General features: G+C 61.9%; 2 protein-coding genes and 1 long non-coding RNA gene across 9 annotated transcripts in view; 2 read left to right on the plus strand and 1 right to left on the minus strand.

Annotated features, from left to right (window-relative positions):
• Positions 1–199: 199 nt before the first annotated feature.
• On the plus strand, positions 200–8,266 carry MCRIP1 (MAPK regulated corepressor interacting protein 1). 4 transcript variants are annotated; one of them, XM_067715874.1, is made up of 6 exons: positions 423–662; positions 767–794; positions 6,218–6,273; positions 6,353–6,471; positions 7,104–7,205; positions 7,400–8,266. In XM_067715874.1, the coding sequence occupies exons 3-6, from the start codon at positions 6,266–6,268 to the stop codon at positions 7,462–7,464; spliced, it is 294 nt and encodes a 97-aa protein (XP_067571975.1). In that variant the 5' UTR covers positions 423–662; positions 767–794; positions 6,218–6,265; the 3' UTR covers positions 7,465–8,266. The 4 variants fall into 4 exon arrangements, with proteins under 4 accessions (XP_067571971.1, XP_067571975.1, XP_067571974.1 ...); XM_067715870.1 differs by lacking the exons at positions 423–662; positions 767–794 and adding an exon at positions 200–272; XM_067715873.1 differs by lacking the exon at positions 767–794.
• Positions 8,267–11,302: 3,036 nt separating this feature from the next.
• GCGR (glucagon receptor) lies at positions 11,303–23,353 on the minus strand. 4 transcript variants are annotated; one of them, XM_067715856.1, is made up of 14 exons: positions 23,312–23,353; positions 17,570–17,739; positions 17,372–17,474; positions 16,514–16,621; positions 16,311–16,432; positions 16,119–16,225; positions 15,889–16,045; positions 15,642–15,801; positions 15,510–15,570; positions 15,160–15,295; positions 14,747–14,835; positions 14,472–14,610; positions 14,352–14,393; positions 11,303–13,990 (listed from the first exon to the last, which is right to left on the minus strand). In XM_067715856.1, exons 2-14 carry the CDS (start codon positions 17,627–17,629, stop codon positions 13,769–13,771), a joined length of 1,506 nt encoding a protein of 501 aa, XP_067571957.1. In that variant the 5' UTR covers positions 17,630–17,739; positions 23,312–23,353; the 3' UTR covers positions 11,303–13,768. The 4 variants fall into 4 exon arrangements, with proteins under 4 accessions (XP_067571957.1, XP_067571956.1, XP_067571955.1 ...); XM_067715855.1 differs by lacking the exon at positions 23,312–23,353 and adding an exon at positions 21,789–21,977; XM_067715854.1 differs by lacking the exon at positions 23,312–23,353 and adding an exon at positions 21,699–21,977.
• LOC137212457 (uncharacterized) overlaps positions 21,917–23,833 on the plus strand; it is a 33,222-nt gene continuing 31,305 nt past the window's right edge. Inside the window, exon 1 of the long non-coding RNA XR_010937519.1 lies at positions 21,917–22,273. This is a non-coding gene — a long non-coding RNA (uncharacterized lncRNA). The remainder of the gene's footprint in view (positions 22,274–23,833) is intronic.

Genomic DNA, 23,833 nt, shown 5'->3' on the forward strand with positions numbered 1-23,833 from the left:
CTGCCCCCCGGCCCTGTCCCAGGACCCCGACCCCGCCGGCCCGGACCCCCCAGAACCCCGCTGCCTCGAGAGCCCGTCCATCCCCCGTCCCCCGCGGCCACCAACTCCACAAACCCCACGGACACCAGACCCTCAGCCCCAGCCTCCGTCTCCGCCCCTACCCTGCACGCCGGCGGTCACGTGGCCGGCGTCCTCGCGCGTGCGCGTGCGCGTCGGTGCGCGTCACTTCCGGCCGGGTCCCTGGCAGCTGTAGCGGCGGCCGAGAGGGCGAGGTGAGGCGGTGGCGGCGGGGGCGGGGGCGGCGGCGGGGGCGGGGGCGGGGCGGGCGCGGCCGGGACCCGCCCTGGCGCGGCGGCCACGAGGGGAGGGCCCCGGGCGGGGTCGTGGGGCGCCCGGCCCGCCGTGGCGGAGGATAGGGAGGGGCGCGGCGGGGCGGGGAGGGCCCGCTGGGCACGGGGCTCAGAGGGGGCAGCGGGCCGCCCTTTTCCGCCCCTGAAGCTGCAGCCGCCCAGTCGTCCGGGGAGCAGCCCTGATGATGCTTCCTGACCCTTGAGCGCGGCCGGCCGGGTTCCCGCGGTTCGCCTTCCGCCGCCGTCCAGCCTGTCCCAAGCTCCTGGCCTCTGAGCCAGGCGGGGCGGTGCCGGGTGCGGGGTGGGAAGCGGGTAAGAGGCTGCCCGCCGTCGGGGAGCTCACCGGGCCCCGGGGGCTGCCGGGGTGGGCGGGAGCCGCAGCGGGGAGGCCGCAGACATCAGATTTCCAATTACAGAAGCAGCCCAGGTTGTGAGAAACTTCAGGTAACGTGGAGGCGCACAAGTCATGTCCCTGACCTGTCCCAGGGAGAGTTCCCAGAGAAGGTGGTCGTTAGCCGGGCCCCCAGGGACCAGCGCGATAGTTTTGGGTAGACAGGACATTTTGAGCAAAGGCCCTGAGATGTCAGTGGGGAGTGTCCAGAGCTTTTAGAGAGGAGTGCAGGTGGGGAGGGAAGGGGGCAGGAGCTGAGTCCTGAAGGAGGAGGCTTGATTTGGGGTGAGTGGAAGGGCTAGCGAGATTTCCACGTGAGGAGGGAGGGGGTGCACACACTGGGGTTTGTTGCTCGGGAGGGGAGCTGCTGTTGACACCCAGGAAAGTGGGGGAGGGGTGGTGCAGTGCTTAGAGGCTTTGCCTGGGGGACTTCAAGAGGCTGCCAGGCCCATCTGGCATCTAATACGACAGTGTCCTGCTGGCACTTGCTTGGGTGATAGATCGTTTTCTAGAAGTCTCATTGGTAGAAACTGGGCTGTTGAGAGCCCCCAAAACACCGAATATTGAAGGAGAAGTGGAGTCTAAGAAAATTTGAGTACCTATCAAAAATTCTAAAGGAACACAGAGTGGCTGCAATTGCGTCATTGATTCTAACTCCAGAATATCCACTGTCACTTTCCCAGACCACAGAGTGTCATCTCGCCCAGTCCTTAGGCAGATGGCTGTGTGTGGGGAAAGAGTTCAAGGCTGGGGGCCTGGAGACTGGGCTTTGGCGCCCCCTCCCCCCATGCCTCCTCCCAGGAGGTCTCTGAAGCCCTTTGTTCCCATGGAAGAGCAAGATGCTACATAGATCCATCCAGGAGGACTCCCTCCCTGTCTCTGAGCAGAACCACATCAGTGCCAGGGGTCAGGAACCTGCCAGGAGTACAGGCAGGGGTGGGGGCAGGCTCTCAGGTGCTCAAGCCAGCTGAGCCATCTTGACCTAGCCCTGACTGCTGTGGCCCTGGAGGCCCAGAGGTTGGGAGGCCCCTGTGGTCCAGACCCCATTCTGCTGGGTGGAAGGTTGCTTCAGCTGTCAGGCCTCCAAAATGGGGGTTATCGGGGTCCTACCTGGCTCAGCGCAGTGGCCACCCTACAATCGGCCCATGGCAAATGTTTACCGTGGCCGGCAGCGCTGCTGCCCCTTCACAGTGTACTCTACGTTTGTGGGTCTCCACCATGCCTGAGTGGGCTGTCTCTGCATTCAGTTTGCCCAGGGCTATCCTGGCTCACGGTTCGTAATCAACAGCAGCCCTTTTACTCTCAGGAGTGCCCAGCTGGACAATACATTCCTTCTGTGATTGCCCTGTCCACCATCATATTGGATAAGCAGCCACGGAGACCTTGTTTGAGATGGTGGCTTCATGTGGCTATACTTGGGTCCCTGTTGAGCAGGAAGGCCTGGTGAACATTCTTGGGGAATGTTTTGGCTCAGATGGGGATTCTGAGGCCCATAGAGGGAAGAGACTTGCCCAGGGGCAACAGAGCAGGGATGGACGACCGCCACTCACAGAGTGGCTCTGGACCCTGCCAGGTGCCGAGCATGCAGCCCGCTGGCTGCTATGGGCTAGTCGGCCATGGACAACAGTCAAGGCCTGCAGAGCACACTCGGGGGCAGTGTATGGTTCTCCGTGGCGCTGGCAGCAGCAGAGGTGGCTCTGAGGCACAGACTGTGTTTGAGGGGTGGGCCCAGTAGCTGGTGACACCTGATGAGATAGATTGTGGCCAGACTGAGGGCTTGATGGCAGTAGAAGACCCTGCTAGTGTCCGGGTGGGGAGTGACTTGGCAGGGTGGGTCTTGGGAAGATCGTGCTGGCGTGACGTGTACCGGAGATGGAGAAGAATAGTGCAAGATACTGTCCTGACACGGGTTGGAGGGTGAGCAGTGGATGTTGGACCAGGGATGGGTGGGAATGGGAAGAAGTAACTGAAGAGCACATGCGTGGAGGCTTGAGATCTGTGGGCCGAGGGGAGACTCATTGCATAATCAGATCTAAGACCTCAGTGGTGTGAGCTGGGTCTCCGTGGTCCGCTGAGAATGGAAAAATGCTGCTAACCTTTGTGCTGGCGAATGCCAGATGCAGCCCAATTTCAAAGCTATTAAAATAGGAAAAAAGTTTTTCAGAGTTGATGGGATATAGGAAATGTGATGAGGTTTTGAGCTCCAGTCTTGAGGAAATAATTGTGCCTGATAATCACTGTGAGCAAAAGTCGGAAAGAAAACAAAGGGAGGGAGATGTTTGCGGAAGTGGATGCTCCCTCCCTGCTGGCCAGATGGACTTGAGGCTCCAACCTCAGTGGGACTCTTGTGACCTGCTGGGCCTTTTTACGTGTCCCTGGCACTTTTCCAGGCATGCCATTCACCTGGCCCCTCCACACCGGCCTCTGTAGTGGCCCTGCTCAGCACTTTCCCTGGGCAGTAAACGTGCTCGGGTTTCCCTCCACTTCATCCCATGTGCCACTGTCAGCCCAGGCCTCGCACCTCCCTTCGCAGCCAGGGACAGGCAGTCGTGGCTGATGGTCCCACTTCCTCCCCTCGCTCCACTGAGACCCTTTGTGCTAGGTCGATGGAGATTTTGTCATGCTGGTCCAGCGGTCACCTCTTCGTCCAGGTCTTAGCCTTGAGTCCAGCTGCCCCTTTGGTCATCTCTTCCCTGACCTTGTTCTCCCTCCCCCATCCATGCCTTTGTGGCTCGGCCCTCTCTGCTGGAGCAGCCGTGTGTCCCCAGGCTTCTGTCTTTAACATCAGTGGTATGATTTGCCCACTGTTGCTGTGGCTCGTGCTCGCGGCTGTCACCTTCTGTAGTGGAAACAGGCCCCATGTATATTGGTCCCTTTCAGTGGCTCTACCCTCTGGGCGCTGACAAGTACCGCTTCTCTGGTCACCTCGGTGCACCTCTCAGTGGCCACGTGGCCCTTTCCCTTGGATACGCACCTAGGACTGGAATAGCTGTCATGGGGTGTGCATATTTGTTAGGGTTTTCATGGAAATTTCCTTTGGGGTCAGCATGGGGGCCCAGCTCCCTGGAGGAGCCCCAGGAGGTGATGAAGGTGAGCGAGTGCAGCTCACTGTCCCTCTGTCTTCAGGGGAGCAGCAGGGACCTGGCCTCTCGGGAAGCTGCTGGTACACTCAGGAGAAGCCTTGGTGTCTCTGCGTCCCGCCAGGTGGCAGGATCTCAGTGGGGCAGGGCCAGCACAAGTTTCTGAGGAGAAAGGCCCCTGGAGGGAGGCTGAGCTGCTGGGAGAAGACGGAGGACTCAGAGGTTCCTCACATCTAGGAAGGCCAGCTGGTAGGACACAGGCCATTAAAGATGGACCTGGTTAGGTGTGACCTTCCCCATTGAGAAGAGGCAGACGGTGACTCCTTTTTAAAGAGTCATTTTACTCGTCCTTCAAGTCCCAAGGACGTGAGAGGGTGTCCAGCACCTGGCCGAGGTGTTTCCCGGCCACTCTGTCCAGGGCACCAGAAACCTTGTAACTCAAGTAGCACATCTGTATGGGCAGGTGCCCAGTGACAGGTGCACAGCTCCGTGGTTTATGGGGGACACTAGCCTCTGGTTGGGAAGCCCAGCCACTGGGGGGAGCGAGGGGTGGGTGCCCACTGTGGAGACTGAATGCTCCAGGGGTCCGGGGCACAGGCCTCGGGACTTCAGTGACCAAGGGGAGCAGGTAGGTGCCCAGAGAACCCCAGAGCCACGTGTTCACGTGCATGTGTGCAGGCAGGGCGACGGGAGCTGTGAGGATCTGGCACCTGAGTCGGGCCTGAGACTGAGCAGGGGGCCCTAGGCCAAAGGCATGTGCCCATAAAGGCTAGGCAGCCCCCAGAGGCTGTGACCAGAAGAGGCCAAGGCTGCCCTGGAAGGAGAGGCCCCAGGGATGGGCAAGGCTGGGAAGGCAGGTACCCTGAAGAAGTGGCCACTCAGGTCCGAGAGGACAGACTGCAGGAGGGCTGAGGGGGCCTGGGCAGGAGGGGCCAGCCTAGAGTGGTCAGGGGCTGGCTGGTCCTCCAGGCACCTCCCTTCTGTTGCGAAATTGGAGCCTCCCACCTCACCCTGCTGCCGACAGCCCCCTGGGACTTGAGTGTTCTTGAGCCCTTTGAGTGTCCCCACGGCACCCTCAGGCCAGAGAGGGCTTTCCCTCTGTGCTCTGGTGTTCGTGGGGCTGGCGCCTGGGCAGGAGAACCATGGGCAGTGAGATCCCCCGAGTCCAGGAAAGAAGTCACTTTGTGAGGAGCTGGGCCTCTCCCCTGGGACGGCACAGGGTTCCACGTGCCGCCCCAGGAAACTGGCTTTATGCTTTTTTGTTGTTGTTGTTGCCTCAACCTGTGGGCTGTGTTTACCTGTGCAGGTGTTGTTTTTTTTTCCCATCTGCACTGTGTGGCATGTGTGATCTTAGTTCCCCGACCAGGAATTGAACCCGAGGCCCCTGCAATGGAAGCACGGTGTCTTAACCACTGGACTGCTAGGGAAGTTCCCCTGTGCGGGTGTTTAAAGGCCAAGGGAGCCAGAGAAGAAGTACCCACCGTGTCTCATCCTCCTGGCCCTTCAGGAGGGGCTGTGGCTACATGCTCTAAGCATTCTGGGGCCCCTCATCTCCAGGGGTGTGTGGGAGAGGCACTTGTGCTCAAAGGCCCTTCCCAGGCTTCCCCCCCACACCCCCAGCATCTGGGGTTGCCCTGCTCTGGGGCAAGGCCAGGCCTGGGACTGACCCTGTGCAGCCAGCTTCCTCAACCTGCGGTGTGTGTCCTCAGCCAGAGAGAGCACATTGTCCAACTGGCCAGTTTGAGAGTGAGCCTAAAAATAGACCCCCATCCAGGGCTGTATAGTCCCCTGGGCTGAGAGAGAGGCTGTAAACAGCACACACCCCAGAGTCTCGGTCACTAGGTTGGGCCTGGCGACTTCCTCCAGGCTCACAGCCCTCCCCCAGCCCTTCCGTCACACCCCGGGGACCAGGAAGCTGGGCAGGCTCTGCTGGGCTTCTCACCATTGGGAAGCACATCCCCATTTTACAGATGAGAAACTGAGGCTCAGCAGAAATGACACACTAGGCCCTGCAGGCAGTGAGGGCACTGGGAGGACCGCAGGCCTTCCCCACAGACCCACGCTCTGCCGGCAGTGGTGTTCTGAGACTTGAACTGGAAATGTCAACAGAGCTGCCTGACTCTGGGGAAGGTGCTCCCAGGCAGCAGTGGTCTAAGTGCCGGGGCCACTCGGAGCTCATGCTGCTCTGACTCGTGCATGTCGCCGGCCCAGCCCCATCTGGCTGACCCTGCCGCACCCTTAGCCAGCTGGATTGTGGCTAGACCCTGTCTCCTGGAAGGTGGGGAGGCCACAGCTAAGGGGAAGAGGCAGATGCACCCCACGCCCTTCCAATCTCTGGAGCCCTTCTGGAGAGGGTGGTCTCCGTCCCATTCCTGTGTCGTGGGCTTCCCTTCCAGAGGCCGAGGGGATCCGGCAGCGGAGTGCGAGGACCAGACGCCCCAGCGATGACCAGGTGGGTCTTGGGCAGTGGAGTGGCCTCCAGGTGGGAGGGGCCTGCCCCCAGCCCCTCCTCACTGGCCGGGCTCCCCCAGTTCCCCTGTCTCCAGAGTCGTCTACAACGGCAAGAGGAACAGTAGCCCCCGCTCTCCCCCCAACAGCAGTGAGATCTTCACCCCGGCCCACGAGGAGAATGTGCGCTTCATTTATGAAGGTACACGGGGTGCCCCCAGCCAGGCCCCCTGAGCCCCTCCTGCCCCAGGCAGGTGGGGGTACCCAGCTCTGGTCACGGGAGGTGGTCAGCGCCATGGTGTTCCTGACAGGGAGCAGCCCAGAAGAGGCAGTATTTGGAGCCAGTGGTGTTTGCTTGGGGAGAGGGGGGCCGTGGAAGACAGCACACCCTGGGAAACCTGGGGCATCCTGGAAGTGGTGTGGCTGGGGTGTGTGAGCATGTGTGCACAACATTTGTGCCAGGAGGAGGGGGATGGAGGAGGCGGGAAAGATGGGGGGCCTGCCTGGAGGAAGTGCTGTACCCCAATGAGTCTCATATGCCACTGTGACTGCAGCTCTGGTCATGGTACCATGAGGCTGAAAGGGGCATGGTCTGGGCAGGGCTCCCCGAGGGAATGGGGATGTGTTGGGGACAACTTCAAGTCAAGAGCAGGCTAGGCCAGGGGGCCAAAAGCTGTGAAGCGGGAGTTGGGGGCAGGGGGCCTGCGGGGCCACTCTGATTGGGGGGGGAAGGTCAGGAGAGGGTGTCCTCCAGCTTGGACACTGACTGGGCCGGACTGCCTGATGCTGCAGGCCTGGGGGTCTAGAGCCCCTGACCACCCCTGCTTCCTGCAGCCTGGCAGGGCGTGGAGCGGGACCTGCGCAGCCAGATGTCGGGCAGCGAGCGGGGCCTGGTGGAGGAGTATGTGGAGAAGGTCCCTAACCCCAGCCTGAAGAGTGAGTGGGGCTGGCCTGGGAGGGAGGGGCCGGCCAGGGGGTTGAGCTGGGGGCAGGAAGGCCCACCTGCTTCCTGCTTCCAAGACAGCCTGGCAGGGTGGGCTGGGTCCCAGGGCTTTCAGAGACGGGCAGGACGAGGGACAGACCCTGCCTCTCCACCTGCGCCCACCGCTGACCGCTCTGTCCCCTGGCAGCCTTCAAGCCCATCGACCTGAGCGACCTGAAACGCCGGAACACGCAGGACGCCAAGAAGTCCTAAGGCGCGCCGGTGCCCCTCCCCTGGCCTCTGGGAGATCTGGGTGCAGTCTGCTGCTGGCCTCCTCCTCTCCTGTGGGCCCACCTTCTGGGAGGGGGAGGGGGCCTTGCTCCCAGTGGTCTGAAAACCCCAGGACCAGGACATGATTGATGGCCGAGGCCTGCCCCTCCTCCCTGAGCCCCCTCCTTTCCTCTTGGGGGATCTCAAGCTACCCAACACTAGGAGGGCTTGGGCCCTGCCAGCCCCTGCCCTCCCGTGGGCCTAGGTGGCTCTTTTGAGCTGCCTGGCCCTGCCTGCCCCCCAGGGCCTTGACCCTGACTCCCTTCACCTTCCCCTGCCCCCACCCCCCTACCCCTGGCCACTTCCAGGATCAGGAGGGAGACGAGGGGGCCTTTGTTGTCTCTTGTGCTGGTGGGATTGGGCTGGGTTAGCTCCTGAGGTGGCCAGGAGGCAGGACAAGGGTGATCGCACCCATGCCCAGCATGGGTCCCCCATTGGCCCCTGCTGCGTCTCTGGCCTGGACACGGGGTGTCTGACCCCTCGCCCCACTCTCCAGCTTGGCCCCTTCCTTCCCTGTGTCAGCTTCAGGACGGCACCAGCTGCCTGGGCCTGGGACACCGCTGGGCGCCCCCTCCAAGGGGTCGCCTTGGGAAGGGGCATGGGGCTGGCCTGAGCTGGTGAGGCTGCCCAGTGGGTCCTGCCCTGTGTGGTGAGTTGGGAGGGTCTTCCTGTGCCCTCCAAATCCAAGTGTCTGACTGGAACCTGAGGACGAGTGAATAAAGGCGGGGTGGCATTGGCTTGGCCACTTGTTCTGTGAGGCCCCTGTCTCGGCTGCCCACACAGGGCTGGAAATCCAGGGTCATGGTCCAGGCCCAGAAGTTCCGTCTGATCCCTGGGCTCCACCAGGGGCCTTGGGCCTCCTGGGGGGCAGTGGGAGGTGGAGGTGGGGGCCCTGGAAGGTAACACATCCCACATCCCTCTGCGACACTGGGTCCTTGGGGAGCGGCTCCTCTGCTGTCCGGATGGAGGAGTGCCTGCAGGGCTCAGAGCACCCCAAGTGCACTCAACCTTCAAACCTGGACATAGCCCTGGCAGACAGGCCAAACCGGAATTTATTTTGGGAACACCCTTTCCTGTTAGAGTATTCTGGGGCTCCAGCAGCCCCACAGGTGGCTCTGGGAGGTGTCTTTTCCTGGGGGGAATTCCCCAGGGATGGGGGTGCAGGAAGGATGGTTCATGGAATAAGCAGCAGCCATGGCTTGCTGCCAGTGGGTGCTGGCTGGTGCCAGGCCCTGAGCCAAGTTCCTGTAACCACACAGGCCTGTTTGCTCCCCAGGGACCTGTGGGGCATCCTGCCAAGGGTTTGCGTGCCTGCTGGGCTGGGTCACCCAAGCAGCCCCCCTCTGTGGCTGGAAGGGGGTGGGCGTGGCCTGCCTGGGGTGCAGGGACCTGTGGCCAGAGGCTGAGTGGGCACACAGGCACACATGCCCTTCACCCAGCGTGTCCTAGACCACTAAGGATGGGGTGATGTCCAGCCAGGCCACTGCTGCGCTTGTGGCATTGAGCAAGTTGCTGAGTCTCCAAGCATCAGTTTCCTCAGGTGGAGCTCAGCACCTGCCTGCTGGGCGGCTGCCCAGTGCTAGTGCTTGCTGCCGCTATTAGTCACCTGGTGGATGCACTTGACGGGGCACTCAGCCACCAGGCTTCAGCGGGGCTGGGCATCTGCATCCTGGCGACCACAGTCATGGCCTTGCTGTGAGCCCTGGGGCACGTCACTCTCCTGTCCCACCTCAGTTTCCCCATGTGAAGTGAGAGTATGGGCTGTGGTGGTTCAAAGGCCTCTCTCCGAAGGGGTGCTGGAGCCCCCTGGCAGCACACCGGGGAATGTCTAATATCTTGCTGCGTTGGTTAAAAATTGACTTAACTTTGCTCCCAGCCCTCTCTAGGTCATTCCTCCCTCCTGTGGGGCTGGAAGGTGGGAATGGGGCCACACCAGGCCCCAGCATCTGGGTCTCCCCTGCCCACAGCCACCCTCCTGCTAGCAGTGGTACCTTGCCCCTGTGTGGGTGGGCCCATGGAATACCCCGCAAGGCCTTTTCATTCCCGCTTTCCCCGCCAACTTAGATTATCTGAAATAGAGGCCCTGGACCTGGAGTCTTTGCCGAGCACACCTTGGAGGTGGGAATGTGGTTAACAGGCTGTGCTGGGGTGGGGGGTGAGGAACTCGGTTGGGGGCACTGGAGACGTAACCCTCACCAGCACAGTGGGCTGCCTGGCTGACCATGAGTGGCTGGAGACACCTCTCCCCGCCTCAGACAGTGAGGGTAGAGGAGACGAGGGGAGCATCCTGGTGGAACAGGGGTGCCCAGTCCTCCATCATGTTCTACCCTTGGTGGTGCTCATATCACTGTCTGCTTTCATTCAGTGCTGACAACTCGGGGGGCGGAGGGTGGATTTTATTACCCTGATCTTACATATGAGGAAATGGTGACCTCTTGTAGGAGACTGGCCTTAATCTGATTTTTAAGCTTTTACTGTTATCAAAATCTGAATTTAGTAAATACTTCCTGAGCATGTACCCTGAGCACGTTCATGTAAATTGAGCATGAACAGCAATTCCCTAATGTCATCTAACACCCAGTCCATAGTCCCCTAGTGTCTAAAATAATATATTCCACATGGGTTATAGACTCAGAATAGAAAGGCCAAGTGCATCGGCTGAATCTGCTTGATGCGTCCCGTAAGTCTTTCTTAGTCACAGTGCCTCCTCCCACATTTCCCCTCCGTTTATGATTGAAGACCTGCTGGATACTTGATGTTGGAGTTTCCCAAACTCTGGTTTTCACTGGTTGCATCTTTGTAGTGTTAACAGACTCCTTTGTCGCCTGCATTTCTGTAAACTGAGGTGAGAGGTGGATGCTTGATGGGATTCATTGGAGGAAACTTTGGATGTAAAGGGATCGCGTTGGTTGCTGTGTTGAGAATAGGCTGCAGGTTCAGGGTAGAAGCGGGGAGACCTGTCAGGGGGGCTACCTCAAGTGAATCGTGGGAGGAAGAAGCTGGGTGAGGGGGCAGGTAAGGAGTTCGATATGGACTGTGCAATTTAAGTTGCCATTGGATGTCTGAGTGGAGGTGCCAAGAGGGAAGCTGAGTCTAGAGTGGATTTGGGAGGGCCACAGAGGTTGGAGATATAGTTTGGGAGTAATTTGAATATTGATGTTTTTTTTAAGGTTGATAAAGAAGGGAGGAGGATGGGACCTGATCCCTGGGCACTGCACTCAGGGAGAGGAGGAGGAAGCAGGACCAGGGACTGAGAGCAGTAGAGAGCAAGGTCAGAGAAAGGGCAGGTGGGGGAGGACCTGGGGCTGAAGGCTGCCATAGAGTCCAGGAGGAGGCCGAGGCAGTCAGAGTTCGGCTAGTTGCAGCCCTCAGACTTCTCCTCCCACCCTCTCACCTAGAGCCAACCATTTTCAACTTTCCTGCTGATTCTTTGGTTTGTATTTCTATGTCTAAATAGCATACGTGAAGCGTTACTTCTTGGTTTTCCCATTTCATTCCGTCCCCCACTCCCACTACACACGTGCTTACCATCCGCTATCCTCCCTAGATCTTTCTCTCATAACTTTGGTTACATCAGTGTTGAGTATTTACATTATGATATCTGTGTATTTAGAGATGAGCCTTGTGGTAAATTGTGGGGTTTTTTTTTCTGCCCAACTTTTTGTTTTCCTTGAAGTTATTAATTGCCTTCTTTTTTCATTTGCTCAGTTGTCTATGTACTAAGTCCTGAACTCTCCACCAGGTCATCTAAGTCTCCTCTCAGTGTGTTCAGTCACTTTGATCCACTTGAGGGCGTCTCTCCTGTACTTTCGCCCTGCTTGAGGCTCCTTCCCCCCAGTGACCCGCTCTGCCTGGCACACAGCTGCCATCCTGGGGATGCCCCTCAACTCTCCTAGGTTTGATCAGTGTTTATTGTAGTCCATGTTTTCCTCTTTCTTGGTCTCCACACTCATTTTAGTAGCATGCATGTGGACACACACACACACACACACACACGTACGTGCTGGGTGGTTCCCATGCATTCTTTTAGGGGAAGTGCCTGAGATTTGGACTGGGGTGGAGGTGGGAAGGGAAGTAGAGATGGGGAAGGGGCAGAGGGCCTGGAGTGTTTGTCTTCCTGAATGGAGGGTGATGCTGTGTGGGTGCTGGGCCCTGCGTTAGAAAGTCAGGTTCCCCCACCATCCCACCTGCAGGACGGCCTGGTCAGAGCCAATGTTTATTGGCTGGATGAGCCCAGCCCCTTCCAGGCCTCCACCTCCACTCCTGACTCCACCGGCCTGCTCCAGTTCCCTTGGGGACAGGGACAGGGTGAAGGAGGACAAGGGCAGAGGGAGTCAGGATGGGGAGGGCTGTCAGGAGGCCCCTAGGTGAGCGGCACACCCGCAGGGCAGTCACCAACCCTGAGCTCAGCTGGCGTGAAGGAGAACTTGTGCCCTCCCTGTGCTAGGCTTCTGGGCATGGAGGGCTGGCAGGGGTGCCCCTGTGGCCAGGGGCTCAAAGGAGCACTAGGGCCTAGGGAGCCTGGGGGGCCTGGGATGAGAAATGACCTGAAGCCTCAAGGTCAGGGGTCTCAGGTCCTCAAAGGTGCAGCCAGCCACACTACCTTCCTGCCCTGCAGTCCCCACCGATCATAGTAACATCGCATCCCACCTGGGCCGCAGGAGAGCCCAATCTACCTTAACTCACCTCCTGCCTCTCCCTCCCTGCTATATCCGGTGGCACGAGGTGAGGGCCCCCTCAGGAGGGCCCCAGTGCCTGGCAGGTGAGTAATTCTATTTACCTTTCCTGAGAGGCCTCCTGTCCTTTCATTTGCTGCAATTAGCTCAGCTCTGCCTAAGCAGCTCCAGCCCACGTGGCTGGGCAGGGACTGTGGACACCCCCTCCCCCGGGTCCCGGCAGTCACCCCCCACCAGCTCCTAGGAGCAGGGCCGCCTGGCTGGCCCATTTGGCTTGTGCTCTTGGCTTCTGTGGCCCCTTCCTCTTTTGACAGTGCCCCTGCTCCTACCCCCTTCCATGCATACCCCCCACCAGGCATCATGGCACCGGACACAAGGGGCGCTCTTGAGGGTGACTACAGTCCTCGCACTGCTCCTGCACTTGTCTCCACCCTCTGCATCAGATGCACCGCGCCCCGGGGGGCAGCTTGGACTCAGGGCGCACCACCTGGCTCTTCCTGCATGAGTGCCAGCCCTCATTGACTGCCAAGCAGGGTGCCCACCCACCAGGCAATGGGCAGCACCCTCGCACACAGCTGCCCTTCCGCATGCGCTTGGAGCAGCAAGGACTGCAGTGATTCTCTGTGAAGTGGCTATGTTGGGCTGTGCCGCAGTCTTTGGAAAACCGTGCTGCGCCTGCACTTGGACGGTCTCGATTTTGGGGGTCCATCTCTCCCCGCTTCAGTCAGCTACATGGGCTGCGGATTGCTGGGGTGGCTAGAGTTGGGATGAAGCAGAGGCCAGTAGAGGACATCCAGTTCTGGATTATCTAGTTCTGGATTATCCAGTGATGCCCTTGCTGGGCCTGAGTCCAGCCCCGGCTTCGGCTCTAGCAGGGAGCCAGGGATGTTCATGTGGGGTTGGTAGAAGGACTGTGACGTCGGTGGCTTCCCTCGGCCATTGACGCCCTTCATGCCCCTCTGCGGGCGAATGGTGACACTCCGGGGGTTGAGGGGCCAAGACTGAGTGGGGCCCATCCACTCTGGCCCGGGGTGGGGGTGAGCCACCCCCGCCAACCCTGGCGCGAGGGCTGGGGATGGCACGTGCTGGTGGGGCACCACCAGCCACCACTCACACACACCCTCAGGGATTCCAGCTCCAATTCACCTGTATGATGGGGCAACAAGGAGAAGTCTAGAAGGAGCAAGCCAGCACGGGCCGTCCACGGCTGCTCCCTTCTCATGGGGAGGCCCTGGGCCCAGCTGGCCCCTCTCCTCCAGCCCAGCTGTCCACCCAGGGTGAGCACAGAGCTCTTTATTGTTGGAGGACACATGTTTTCTCTAACTCAGACACACTGACACACACGGGGACACACGGGCAAGCATTCACAGAACAGCTTCCCCGCCACATCCCCTCCCCCACCCCTTGGCACAGAGCAGGTGCCCCTCAGACCACCACACTGGGGAACATGTGGACAGCAGGGTGCTGTCTGGTTCCCACGCTCTTGCCTCTGCTGGGCATCGGTTATGGATTGTCCAGTGATGCCCTCTCTGGGCACCTGAGTCCAGCCACAGCTGAAGTTCCAGGGGGCTTCAGAAGGGGTTCTCAGCCAATCCAGGGAGGCCGCCAGCCAAGTGGGTCTCCGTAGAGGGGTCCTGGCTAGTCCTGTTGCTGCCACTGCCCCTTGAGAGCAGCAGCTTCTCACTGGGGGGGCCACCAGTGGGCCTGGCCGTGTGGCTGCCGACATGGCACTCCTCCTGCAGTGCTTTGCCCTCACGCCAGCGATGCCAGCGCCGCAGCAACTCCGACTGCACCTGGGGTGGGCAGGTGGGTCGGGCCAGTCCCAGGGCCTGCCCGTGCCACCCTCTCAGGATCCCCAACCCCCTGGCCTTGAAGGGCTATTGGGCCCTGGGTGTGGAGCCAGGCAGGCTCTGTCACCACAGAACGCTGGGGTCTGGGAACACCTGGGGACCCCCTCACCCTCAGGTGCACTCCCTGAGGACAGGCTGAGGCTGACCCATCTCAGCAGGCCTGACACCCAGTGTCCTGGAAATTGAGCCCAGTAAGTGCAGGTGGACACGAAGGGCTCACACCTGAGGGGTGGGGCCAGGATGTCTACACTCCCCCTGACCCCAACCCCAGCGCTGGTTCCAGACCCACACCCCCCTCACCTACCTCCTTGTTGAGGAAACAGTAGAGAACAGCCACCAGCAGGCCCTGGAGAGATGGGGGAGGTCAGGGCTGCACCCAGGCTGGCCTGGGGGTTGGGCTATTGGTTAAGGGGCGGGCAGGCACCTGGAAGGAGCTGAGGAAGAGGTCAAAGAAGAGCTTGGCGGAGCGCAGGGTGCCCTGGGCATGCTCGTCAGTCACAAAGGCAAACACCACCTCGTGGACCCCCAACAGGGGGATGAGGGTCAGCGTGGACTTGGCCAGCCTGCGGGGGCAGAGACTGAGCCACCAGCCCAGCACCCCCTGGGGCTCTGGTGCCCCCACTCCCACCTACACTCCCTCTGGCCCCCGGGATTCCGCAAGCCGCCTGGCGCCCTCCCACTCCCAACGCCCACACCCACCGGAATTTGTAGTCAGTATAGCGCATCTGGTGGGCTTGCAGCTTGGCCACCAGGAGGTGAAGGATGCGGATGAAGATGAAGAAGTTGATCTGTGTGTGTGGGGGACACAGCTCAGGGCAGCTCTTGCCCCCCACCTGTCCCTCCTGGAGGTGGGCCTGGCAGCCAGACAGACCCTGGCTCCTGGGGCCCTGGGGCTGTGGGCACCCAGTCAAGGATGGACAGCCTGGCCCAAGACCCAGGGCGCCAGCCAGTGTCCTGGGTGAGTGCCAGGCCTCCCTCCCTGTCCAGCCAGGCAGAATGCTGTCTGTCTCCTCAGGCTGCTGCAGGCCGATGAGGAAGGAAGGGACTGGGGGGCCAAGGCCAGCAGCCTCCCGGCCCTCCCTGCGGTGCCAGCAGGTGCCTCATTTCCTCACCAGGATGGCCAGGAAGACGGGGAAGCGCAGGATCCACCAGAAGCCCATGTTGTCATTGCTGGTCCAGCACCTGCAGGGTGGGGCCTGCTCGTGTCCTGGCAGCCTCGTAGCCCCCCGCCCCCTGATTCCTTGGGATCTAATTAGTGCCTCAGGAAAAGAAGGGAGATAATTACCAATGACCTCCACCCCCGGGGAACCAGGTTTGCTTAGTGCCCCCCACTGCCTCTGGCCGGAGACCCCTGAGCCACTCCCACACTCTGAGCCACATGGCCATTCCCCACGGGGCCAGCCCAGCACCTCCCAGCCAGGAGAGGCGAATCCCCCTGCTGGCCCGCCAGTCAGATACTCACTGGATGTTCTCAAACAGACACTTGACCACCACCCAGGGGGTGACGAACAGCATGGGGGCACCTGTGGGGAGAACAGCTGTGGTCCCGTGGCCCTGGCCAGCCCGCCGGCCCCCTGCGCACCGGCCCACTCACCCCAGCCGATGCCCAGGTAGAGGGGGAAGCAGCTCCTTTCAGGGATGGTGGCGAAGCTCAGCAGGCTGTGCAAGTACACGCCCTCCACCAGCAGCCAGCAGTAGTTGGCCACGACGCCGTACTGCATGAACACCGCGGCCACCCGGCAGCCGGCCACTGCCTGGCCGCGGGGGCAGCATGAGTGCGGGCCTCCCAGCTGCCTGCCGCCCAGGGCCCGGAGGCCAAGAGGCCGGATCTGGGAGCTCACCCCGTCACTCAGCCAGACGCTCACGCTGAAGTCGTCCCCAATCCTCTGGCTGTAGCGGGTCTTGAGCAGTGTGTCGATGACCAGCACAGAGCTGGCCTTGAGCACGAAGGACGCGAACAGGTTCACGTGGATGTAGTTTCGGGTGCAGTGCAGCTTGCTGTGGGGACAGTGAGTCAGTCCCCGCCCACCCTGCCCGCTGGGGCCCCCCATGAGCAGGGCAGTGGGCATACCTGAGGCCCAGCAGGATGGCCAGGGCCAGGAGCAGGGCCCCCAGGGACAGGGAGTAGCCCACGGTGTACATCACCTGGAAGCTGCTGTACATCTTGGCCACCTCCTTCTGCAAATCGCAGTGGCCAGTCAGGGCTGGAGAGGGCCATCTTGCCCCTCCCCCCAAGCCCCCACTGCACCTGCCACGGGCTGACCTGGACCTCAAGCTCCTTGTCGTCCATCTGGCACTGGGAAGCATTTCGCCATGGCTGCCCCCGCGGCCCACGTACCCACTGCCCATCAGGCCCACACCTCTTGAAGACGAGGCGGTGCTGCACTGCGGGGGCAGGCTCTGGTCAGCTCCCCGCCCCTGGGCTGAGCCCCCTCTGCCAACCCCCCACATCCCTGCTGTGGTTACCTTTGTGGTGCCAGGGCAGGTACCAGGGGCAGGAGATGTTGGCTGTGGTGTTGGGAGGGGTGTCCGGCCAGCAGGAATATTTGTCAAAGGTTCTATTACAGACCAGCTCTGCAGAGGCGGGGACAGGGTTGCTCCTCAGCAGGGCCTGGCCTGCACAGCCCCCTGTTGTACGCTCTTTGCGCCCCAGAAGGCAGCCTCCCAGATCTCCCTGACCATCCTGCCTGCCCTGGACGCCTCTGTCCAGCCTGATCCTGAGCTCCAGCTCTGCCCGGCCACCTCCCCTCAGATACTCCGCATCTCCACCCAGGGTCTTCCCTCTTCCTAGTGCCCTTCTAGCAGCACTTCCACCTCTGGAGGCTGAACCCCAATTCTGTTGGCATCCTTCTGGGCCCAGCACCGGCCCCCTTCCTCCCCCAAACAATGGCTCGGCCTCTCAGGCAGCTCCTCCCGCCCCAGTGTCTCTCTTTGCACCTGAGTGATCTTCAGAACTTGCCCAGAACGCTGTACCTCAGTCTGCCTGAGCACTCCAGGTAATGGCCCATCTCCTTCCCCCTCACCAGCCCTGGTGCCCTCTGCCTGCCCCTCTCGGTCCACCTCCCCCACACACTGTCTGCCTCCTGGGCCACGAGGCTTTGCTCCATGGGAGGAAAGACGGTGTCCAGGCCGTGGGCCTGAGGGGTGCCCAGCAGCAGGGGAGGGGCACGAAACATCCCAGTTCTGGGGCAGTTCTACCATTTCTTAAATGTCCTGGTCTGTGGCCCTGGGCTAGTCACCAGCTTCTCTATGGCTCAATTTCCTCACCTGTAAATGGTGGGTGGGGGTTGGGGGGACTGCACTCGGGCCGAAGGCGGGGCTCACCAGTTGGGGGGGGCAGCAGGCTCAGGTTGTAGAGACACTGGTCGCCATAGAGCTTCCACTTCTCAAACAGGAAGTCCATCACCTGAGCGGAGGGGGCCTGCGGCTGGGGGTACAGATGGATGGACAGAGGGGACAGGCTGGCGTCAGCATGAGGGGCAGGCAGGCTGGTGGGACAGGGGGACTGGCAGCAGCGCTCACCTGGCAGGCCAGCAGCAGAAGCAGGAGGAGGTGGGGGCAGCGTGGCAGGATGGGGGGCATGCCTCTGGGCAGCTGCCCCCCACATCTGGCTGGGGTTGCACAGCTGGGGCAAAGAGGTCCTCGTAGGTGCACTCTCCTCTGGGGGCTGCTGAGTATCAGAGCAGCAGGGTCTGTGCAGGGACACCCAGGAGTAAAGAGGCCCAGCTGGTCTCCGCTGTGATCAGCAGGGTGTCCTGCTCCCCTAAAACCATCCCTCTGAGTCTCCGAATCCTACTAATGAAGTGGGGGCTGGGAGGGAGGGGATGCCAGAAATGGTCACTCTGCCAGTGGCAGGTTGGGGGTCTGGCCCTGCACCTGGGGGTTCTGCCCAGGGTCCTGGGGGCTGCTCCATCTCACAGACCGTGGCTGTCTGTGTGGTGGCTCTGACAGTCCCAGAGCCCCTCTCCTACATGTTGGTTAAGCGGCCCCAGTCCTGCCTGGTACCAAAGATGTCAGAGGAGGGAGCAGCCTCCCTAGCTGCCCAACTCCTCCCTTCGGCTCTCGCTATTTTTCCCACCTATTCTTAGCTCCTGGGAAAGTCAGCATGGCAGGCTGGGGCAGGGTACCAGGACCATCCATCACTTGGTCCCCAGGGGCATGGTTATCAAGGTGACCCCAGGCCAGCTCCCAGACTTGGCAGGGGCCAGGAGTGCCAAGCATATGCTTAGGGTGGTCCCTGTCACATCCATGCCCCCTTGCCCAGGACTGGGGTGTCTAGGTGCTCCCTTGGGCCACGCCCAAGACTCCGGCCGGGCTTCCTGGGTCCCATGGGCCATAGCATGCAGGCAGCTGCAGCGCATTCCTTTGAGATTAGCGCTGCCAGCTGCCGGGGGCTCAGACACAGGACCCCTGCCCTCGTGGTGCCTGCAGGGGGGACCTGAGGTGCCTGGTCCTGTCCGGAGCCTGCACTGGGGGCATCAGCAGCCCCGTAAGTCATCGTGTCACTGCTTCCAGAGTCCGTCTTCTGGTCCACTGAATCCCACAAGGGCAGTAGGAAGGGGATTCCTTTGGGGCCTAGGGGTGGGGCCCCTAGGAACTACTCATGCAAGCCCCCTTAGGGCTGTGGATGGCATCCTGCCACAGAGTGAGCATGTGATGGACCGATGGATGGACAGATGGACGAAACTGGCTGGCTGGAAGGCAGTGCCTGGGAGAAGCCAGGGAGAAGGTGGGGAGGAGGGATGCAGGCTGTGACTGAAGGTGGAGGGTTGCTGGACAACCCTGGATCTCAGCCTCCTCCCATCAGAGTCCAGATGGGCCCTCATTGGCCAACTCACGTGGGCTCCTCTGTGATTCACTCCTCACCCCTAACGGGACCCTGAGATGCCAGCCACCACATGGGGTGGGTACCTGGACCATAGCCTGCTGTGGGGCTCCTCACCCTGGCCCTTGGGCCACAGCGCAGGTCAGGCCTGGTGAGGCAGGGCCCAGTAGTGGCTGGTCCCCAGGCCCTGGTCCAGGTGGAGGAGCCAGAGCGGCGGGCCTTCTCAGGGGAGTAGCCCCCAGGCGGGTGGAGGACAAGGGGCAGTTCAGGTGTCCCTAGCCCGAGGGGCCTTATCTCCTGATTCTTATCAAACAGCCCGGTCTTCTGCCCTGCCCTTGCCCACCGAGGCCACGGAGCCAGGTGGATGAGGACCACTGTGACCAGCTGCTGGAGGAGGGGAGGTGGCTGGGAAGGTCAGGGAGACAAGGGCAGCCTGGATGGCTAGAGGCTCTGGGGGCAGGGCAAGGGGAGAGTGACAAGGGATGGCTGGGGTGGAGTAGACAGTGGAGATGCAGGCAGGGAACATGGGGAGGAAGGATACTGCCCCCTGCCCAGGGGCCCTGCGGCCGGTGGTGAAGGGAGGATGAAGCTGCGGGGATAGTCCAGTGAGGCGCTCCAAGGCAAAATGTCAGCCCCTCAGAGTCCAGCTGGGGTGTGGTGGCCAGGCTGTGCCTCGACTTTCCCATCTGAAAAGTGGGAGTTCACCTTGCTGACCTCCTAGGGCTGTTAGGAGAACCCAAGGTAGGCGGGGCCACACCCAAGCAGCCTGCCTTCCAGCTAGGGGTCAGTTAGTCTGGGAACCACAGAGAGAAGTTGAGCCCGGGGGTAGAGGGGAGAGAGGGATGGGCTGCCCTGGGGCCCCTCCTTCACTGCCCCTCCGATGGCAGCCAGAGCAGAGGAGTAGGGAGGCCTTTCCATGACCCCTACTCCCATCCCTGGTCTGGTACGTGGGGCTGGGAATCCTTGAAGATTTGCCCCACACAGTTCAGCACCTACAGATCACAAGCTGGTACCCCAGCTCAGAGCAACGGTGGCCCCACGTCCCTAGGGATCAGGGCCTCAGCACCCCCCAACCAATACAAGAGGCAGAGGATGATACCTCTCACTAAGTCTCTGATAGAAACACAAGGGGCAGAAGCGGATGAGGCTCCCATGCCTGTCAGGGGAGTACGGGCAAGATATCTAGACACTTCTCTGAGGACTGGGCAGAGTGTGGGGCTGTGGAACGACTTTCAGCTGTGCAAGGCTGAGGTTCTAAGGTCCCTGCCCTGAGCACCCAGGTGTGAGGCTGCCGCCACAGGAGCGGGGGACGTTGCAAGGCCCAGTTCTGGTCCCGGGACCAAGGGTAAATAATTCAACTTCTCAGAGCCTCGGTTTCCCTACTTGAAAAGTCCCTGCCTCCTCAACAACATGGAGGACAATGAGATGTGCCGCTCGACGGGAAGGACAGATTATCACGTGCAGGCCCCTCTCTTCCGTGGGGGACACTGAAACCCCAGAGGCAGCCTGCCAGCCCCAGGGATAAATATCTGGGGTGCGGAGGTGCCGCTCCAAGCCTCCCATTGGCCTTGGCGTCAGGGCTGCCGTCTTCCACCTTATTACCCTCCCCGGCGGGGGGAGGCGGGGGACTACCGGCCAGGGACCAAGCCTTCTCCCTTCATGGACCTGGAGGCTTCGCTCCCTCTCTGGCCCTGGACTGCACCTGCCCAGCACAGATAGCTCAGGATCAGAGACTCTGGTGGAGTGGGAAGGAGGGCCAGCTTTCCCCCGGCCCCAGCCCACCCCCTCCTCTCTTTCCCAGCCCCCGCTCTCCACCACGGGCTGGCTGGCCGGTGTTCTGTCTCCCCGCCTGGCAGAACACACCACTCCTGGGTGCTCAAAGCTCAGCTGTTTCTCCAGTTTCCCCTGGGGATGCCCCAGGACTCCCAGACCTGCAGCTGGGGGAGGGGCCCCCAGGATGGGTGGATCTCCATGGAGGAGAGTGGGGCGCTGGTCACCCCAGCTCCTCCCAGGATCTGAATAGGTGTGGTTGAGGCCTGCCAGCCTCTGATGGGTATGGGGGTGGGGGGTGTTTGTGAAACCAGAGCAAGTAGCGGAAGGTCATGGCCCCAGGGCGGGATCAGGGGCCACAGGTTGTTGACAAAGCCTGATTCCTGCGTCCTCCTCCCACTCTGTGGGGGCAGGGCGGCCCTGGATGTGGGCCAGGGTGCTACTCCCCCACCAACCCTCATCCCCCAGCACAGAAGGGCCGAAAACAGCCTGGACAGGTCCTCGGAAGATGCGGGCGCCCAGACCTCAGGAGTCAGTCCGTTTCTGGCGGGGGCAGAAATCCTGCGGCCCAGAAGTGTGAGTGGGGGCCGCCGGAGAGGAAGGAGCAGGCAGGGCAGTGACCTGCCCTCCCTGCGGATCAAAGTGACAAGTGTAGGCTCCGCGCATGACGCCCCTCGGCCCCTCCGGGGAAACCCGGGTAACCAAGATACTGCTGGAGAGCTTTGGGAAGCAGGGCTGCCCCCCGCGCCTCTGGGGGTGTCTCCGAGGTTCTGTGTATGCGCGGGGCGGGGGGGGGCGGGGAAGCGGGGGTGCTGGAGGGAGGAGTCGGGAGCGGAGATGGGCAGCAGGACAGCGCGCCTGGCGCTCACAGACACCCCACCCTTTTCCCCGAGACGCGCTCCCCAGGGAGGAGAGGACGGGGGAAGCGCTGAGACCCCCAACTTTCTCGATAGTGCGGAACCAGGTTGACCGAGCTGGAAGGGCGCATCCTGGGGTTGGGAACGGGGTGTCCGACGGCGATGAGGACGGCGACACCCGGGGCCCGAGACCGCCCACCTAAGATAGGGGTCCACGCCGGCCAGTCCCGCGCTCCCGCCTTCGGCCCCCGGCCGGGAACGTGTTCTCGAGCCTGGCCCAGGTGCTCACCGCGCGCCGCTCCGGCCGCTTCGCGATTCCCGTAGTCCTCCGCGCGCACGGGTTAGGGGCCGGCCGCCGCTCGTCTCCACGGCGCTGCCAGGTCAGGGTCGGCGCCGGCTCCGCGCCCGCGCCCCGCGCCCCGCGCCCCGCGCCAGCCTCTAGCAAACTTTCCGGCGGCTACGCTCCGCGGCGGCGGAGGGAGAGGAGGAGGGGGCGGGGGCGGGGCGGGAGCGGCCCGAGGGTCCCCGCCCGCGCCTCCGCCCTCCTGCCGCGCCTCGGGGAGCGACTGCGGGCCCGGGAGCCCCTGCCCGCAGACCCCTCCCCGCGCACCCGTGCCCGACTCCTGCCTTGCGGACTCCTACCCCACGGGGCCCTCCCCGCGGACCCCGCCCGGCAGAACTCCCAACCCAGAGCTCACTCGGCAGACCCCCGCCCGGGCGAACCGGGCCGGCAGACGGCAGCTCCCCGCGGGGACAGCAGCGGTGGATGGACAGGTGCGGTGTGTGGCGGGCGCGCGGCCGGGCGTGGGGGCTGTGACTCCACGCCCCTTCCTCTCGTCTCCTCCGCGTTCCCGGGCCCTCACAGCTTCTTTCCCGGGTACTGATTGTCGGAAGGACTGACCCCTCACTTAACCCCGCACCGTGGCTCCTAGGCGACCCTCCCACCGCGCCGGAGTGGAGTGGGGGGCCAAGGCGGGGAAGGGCGGCCCCTGGGGTGCCTCTTTAAGCCCGAGGGTACCGCGCCATCTCCCTTAAGCACCCTCCAGCACCGTTCATCCAACAGCACAACCCCTCCCTCCGGGACCCCCCCCCGCCCCACACACCCCAGCAGTCAGCCCCCAGTGACCGCAGGGTCACCAAATCTCATGCACACTTTGGGGCCTCATCTTTCCTGGCCTTTCAGTATCTGGGGACATGGATGGTCATGCCCTCCTTCTGGAAAGTTCTCCCATGGCTCTGGCTTCCAGGCTGGCGTTCCCACCTCCTTCTCTCTGCATTCCCCTCCACTTTCCCTTGGACAGTTCCTAATGTTCCCACTGCCAGATGCCCAGGACCCCACCAGGACCCCTCTCCCCTGACCCGTTCCCATCTCCTGAATGTACTTCCTCTGCCCACCCACCTGCTGGACTCCTGGCAGGGATCTTGAGGTCTCCAGTGCATCACCAAATCCTGATTCTCCCTCTCGCATTTCTCTGGAATCTGTCTGGGCTACCTCTCCACTGTCAACCACTGTCTGGCCACCATCACCCTGGGATGCCCTCCCTGGCCCACTGGGTCAGCTCTTTTGTTAGATGCTGTCCTTTGTCTTTGGGGCCCTTCTCCCTACTGCTGTTTTGGGGGACATTGGAACCCGTGGTTCTCCCCTACCCATGGCTCCCCCCTCCCTCCAGCCCCCAGAGCAGAGCTGAAGTTGGTCCCAGCACCCTGTGACATACCCACAGGTAGCTGGTGCTTGGTAACCTGCCCTGCCACTGTCTGAAGGCTCAGGAGGAGGGGCATTTCTGGGGGTGCCCTCCAGACCCCCATTCTTACCAGCCCACCTGGAACCCTGTCCCCAGAGCAGCCTGTTTTGGTTCAGGCAGTCGCCAGAAGACAAAGGTCAGAAGCAAAGGTCAGAAAGTCTGGGCTGCTTGCATAGGGCCGAACGCGCTGGTGCTGGATGCAGGTGCTGGGGGAGGGGAGCCTTCCGAGATCTTCCTCCCCCCTTCCCTTGCACCCCTCTTCCAGCTCTCCTCCCACTTCTCTTGGGGCAGGGCACCCGTACGGGCAACAGAGGTCTGCGTAGGTGCCCCCTACTCTCCCTACAGCTGTGATCTTGGGGTCTTGCTTGTGATCCGGGTGGGCTCCTGCCTGTGAGCAGGGTCGCTGACACCACGCTGGGTGGCTGTGAGGCCTAGGGGAGAAGCTGCAGGTTCTTCCCAGAGGTGGGATGAATCTGAGGAGCTGGGAGGTCATCCTGCTGTGTGACCTTCAGAGAGGCCCTTCCCTCTCTGGAACTTATTTTCCTGAGGAAATTCTGGTTGGGTGGAGGCCCAGCAGTCTGGGGGAGGGGCT

The sequence above is a fragment of the Pseudorca crassidens genome, chromosome 19 (assembly GCF_039906515.1).
Source record: "Pseudorca crassidens isolate mPseCra1 chromosome 19, mPseCra1.hap1, whole genome shotgun sequence".
Lineage (NCBI taxonomy): Eukaryota > Metazoa > Chordata > Mammalia > Artiodactyla > Delphinidae > Pseudorca > Pseudorca crassidens.

Coding starts and splice junctions, on each gene's coding strand:
- MCRIP1 (XM_067715870.1), top strand. Junction 6,472..7,103: donor TGTGCGCTTCATTTATGAAG/GTACACGGGGTG, acceptor TGCTTCCTGCAG/CCTGGCAGGGCGTGGAGCGG. Junction 7,206..7,399: donor CCCTAACCCCAGCCTGAAGA/GTGAGTGGGGCT, acceptor GTCCCCTGGCAG/CCTTCAAGCCCATCGACCTG.
- GCGR (XM_067715856.1), bottom strand. CDS start 17,629: ATGCCCCCCATCCTGCCACGCTGCCCCCACCTCCTCCTGCTTCTGCTG. Junction 14,611..14,746: donor TATACTGACTACAAATTCCG/GTGGGTGTGGGC, acceptor CTGCCCCCGCAG/GCTGGCCAAGTCCACGCTGA. Junction 13,991..14,351: donor ACTGTTTCCTCAACAAGGAG/GTAGGTGAGGGG, acceptor TGCCCACCCCAG/GTGCAGTCGGAGTTGCTGCG.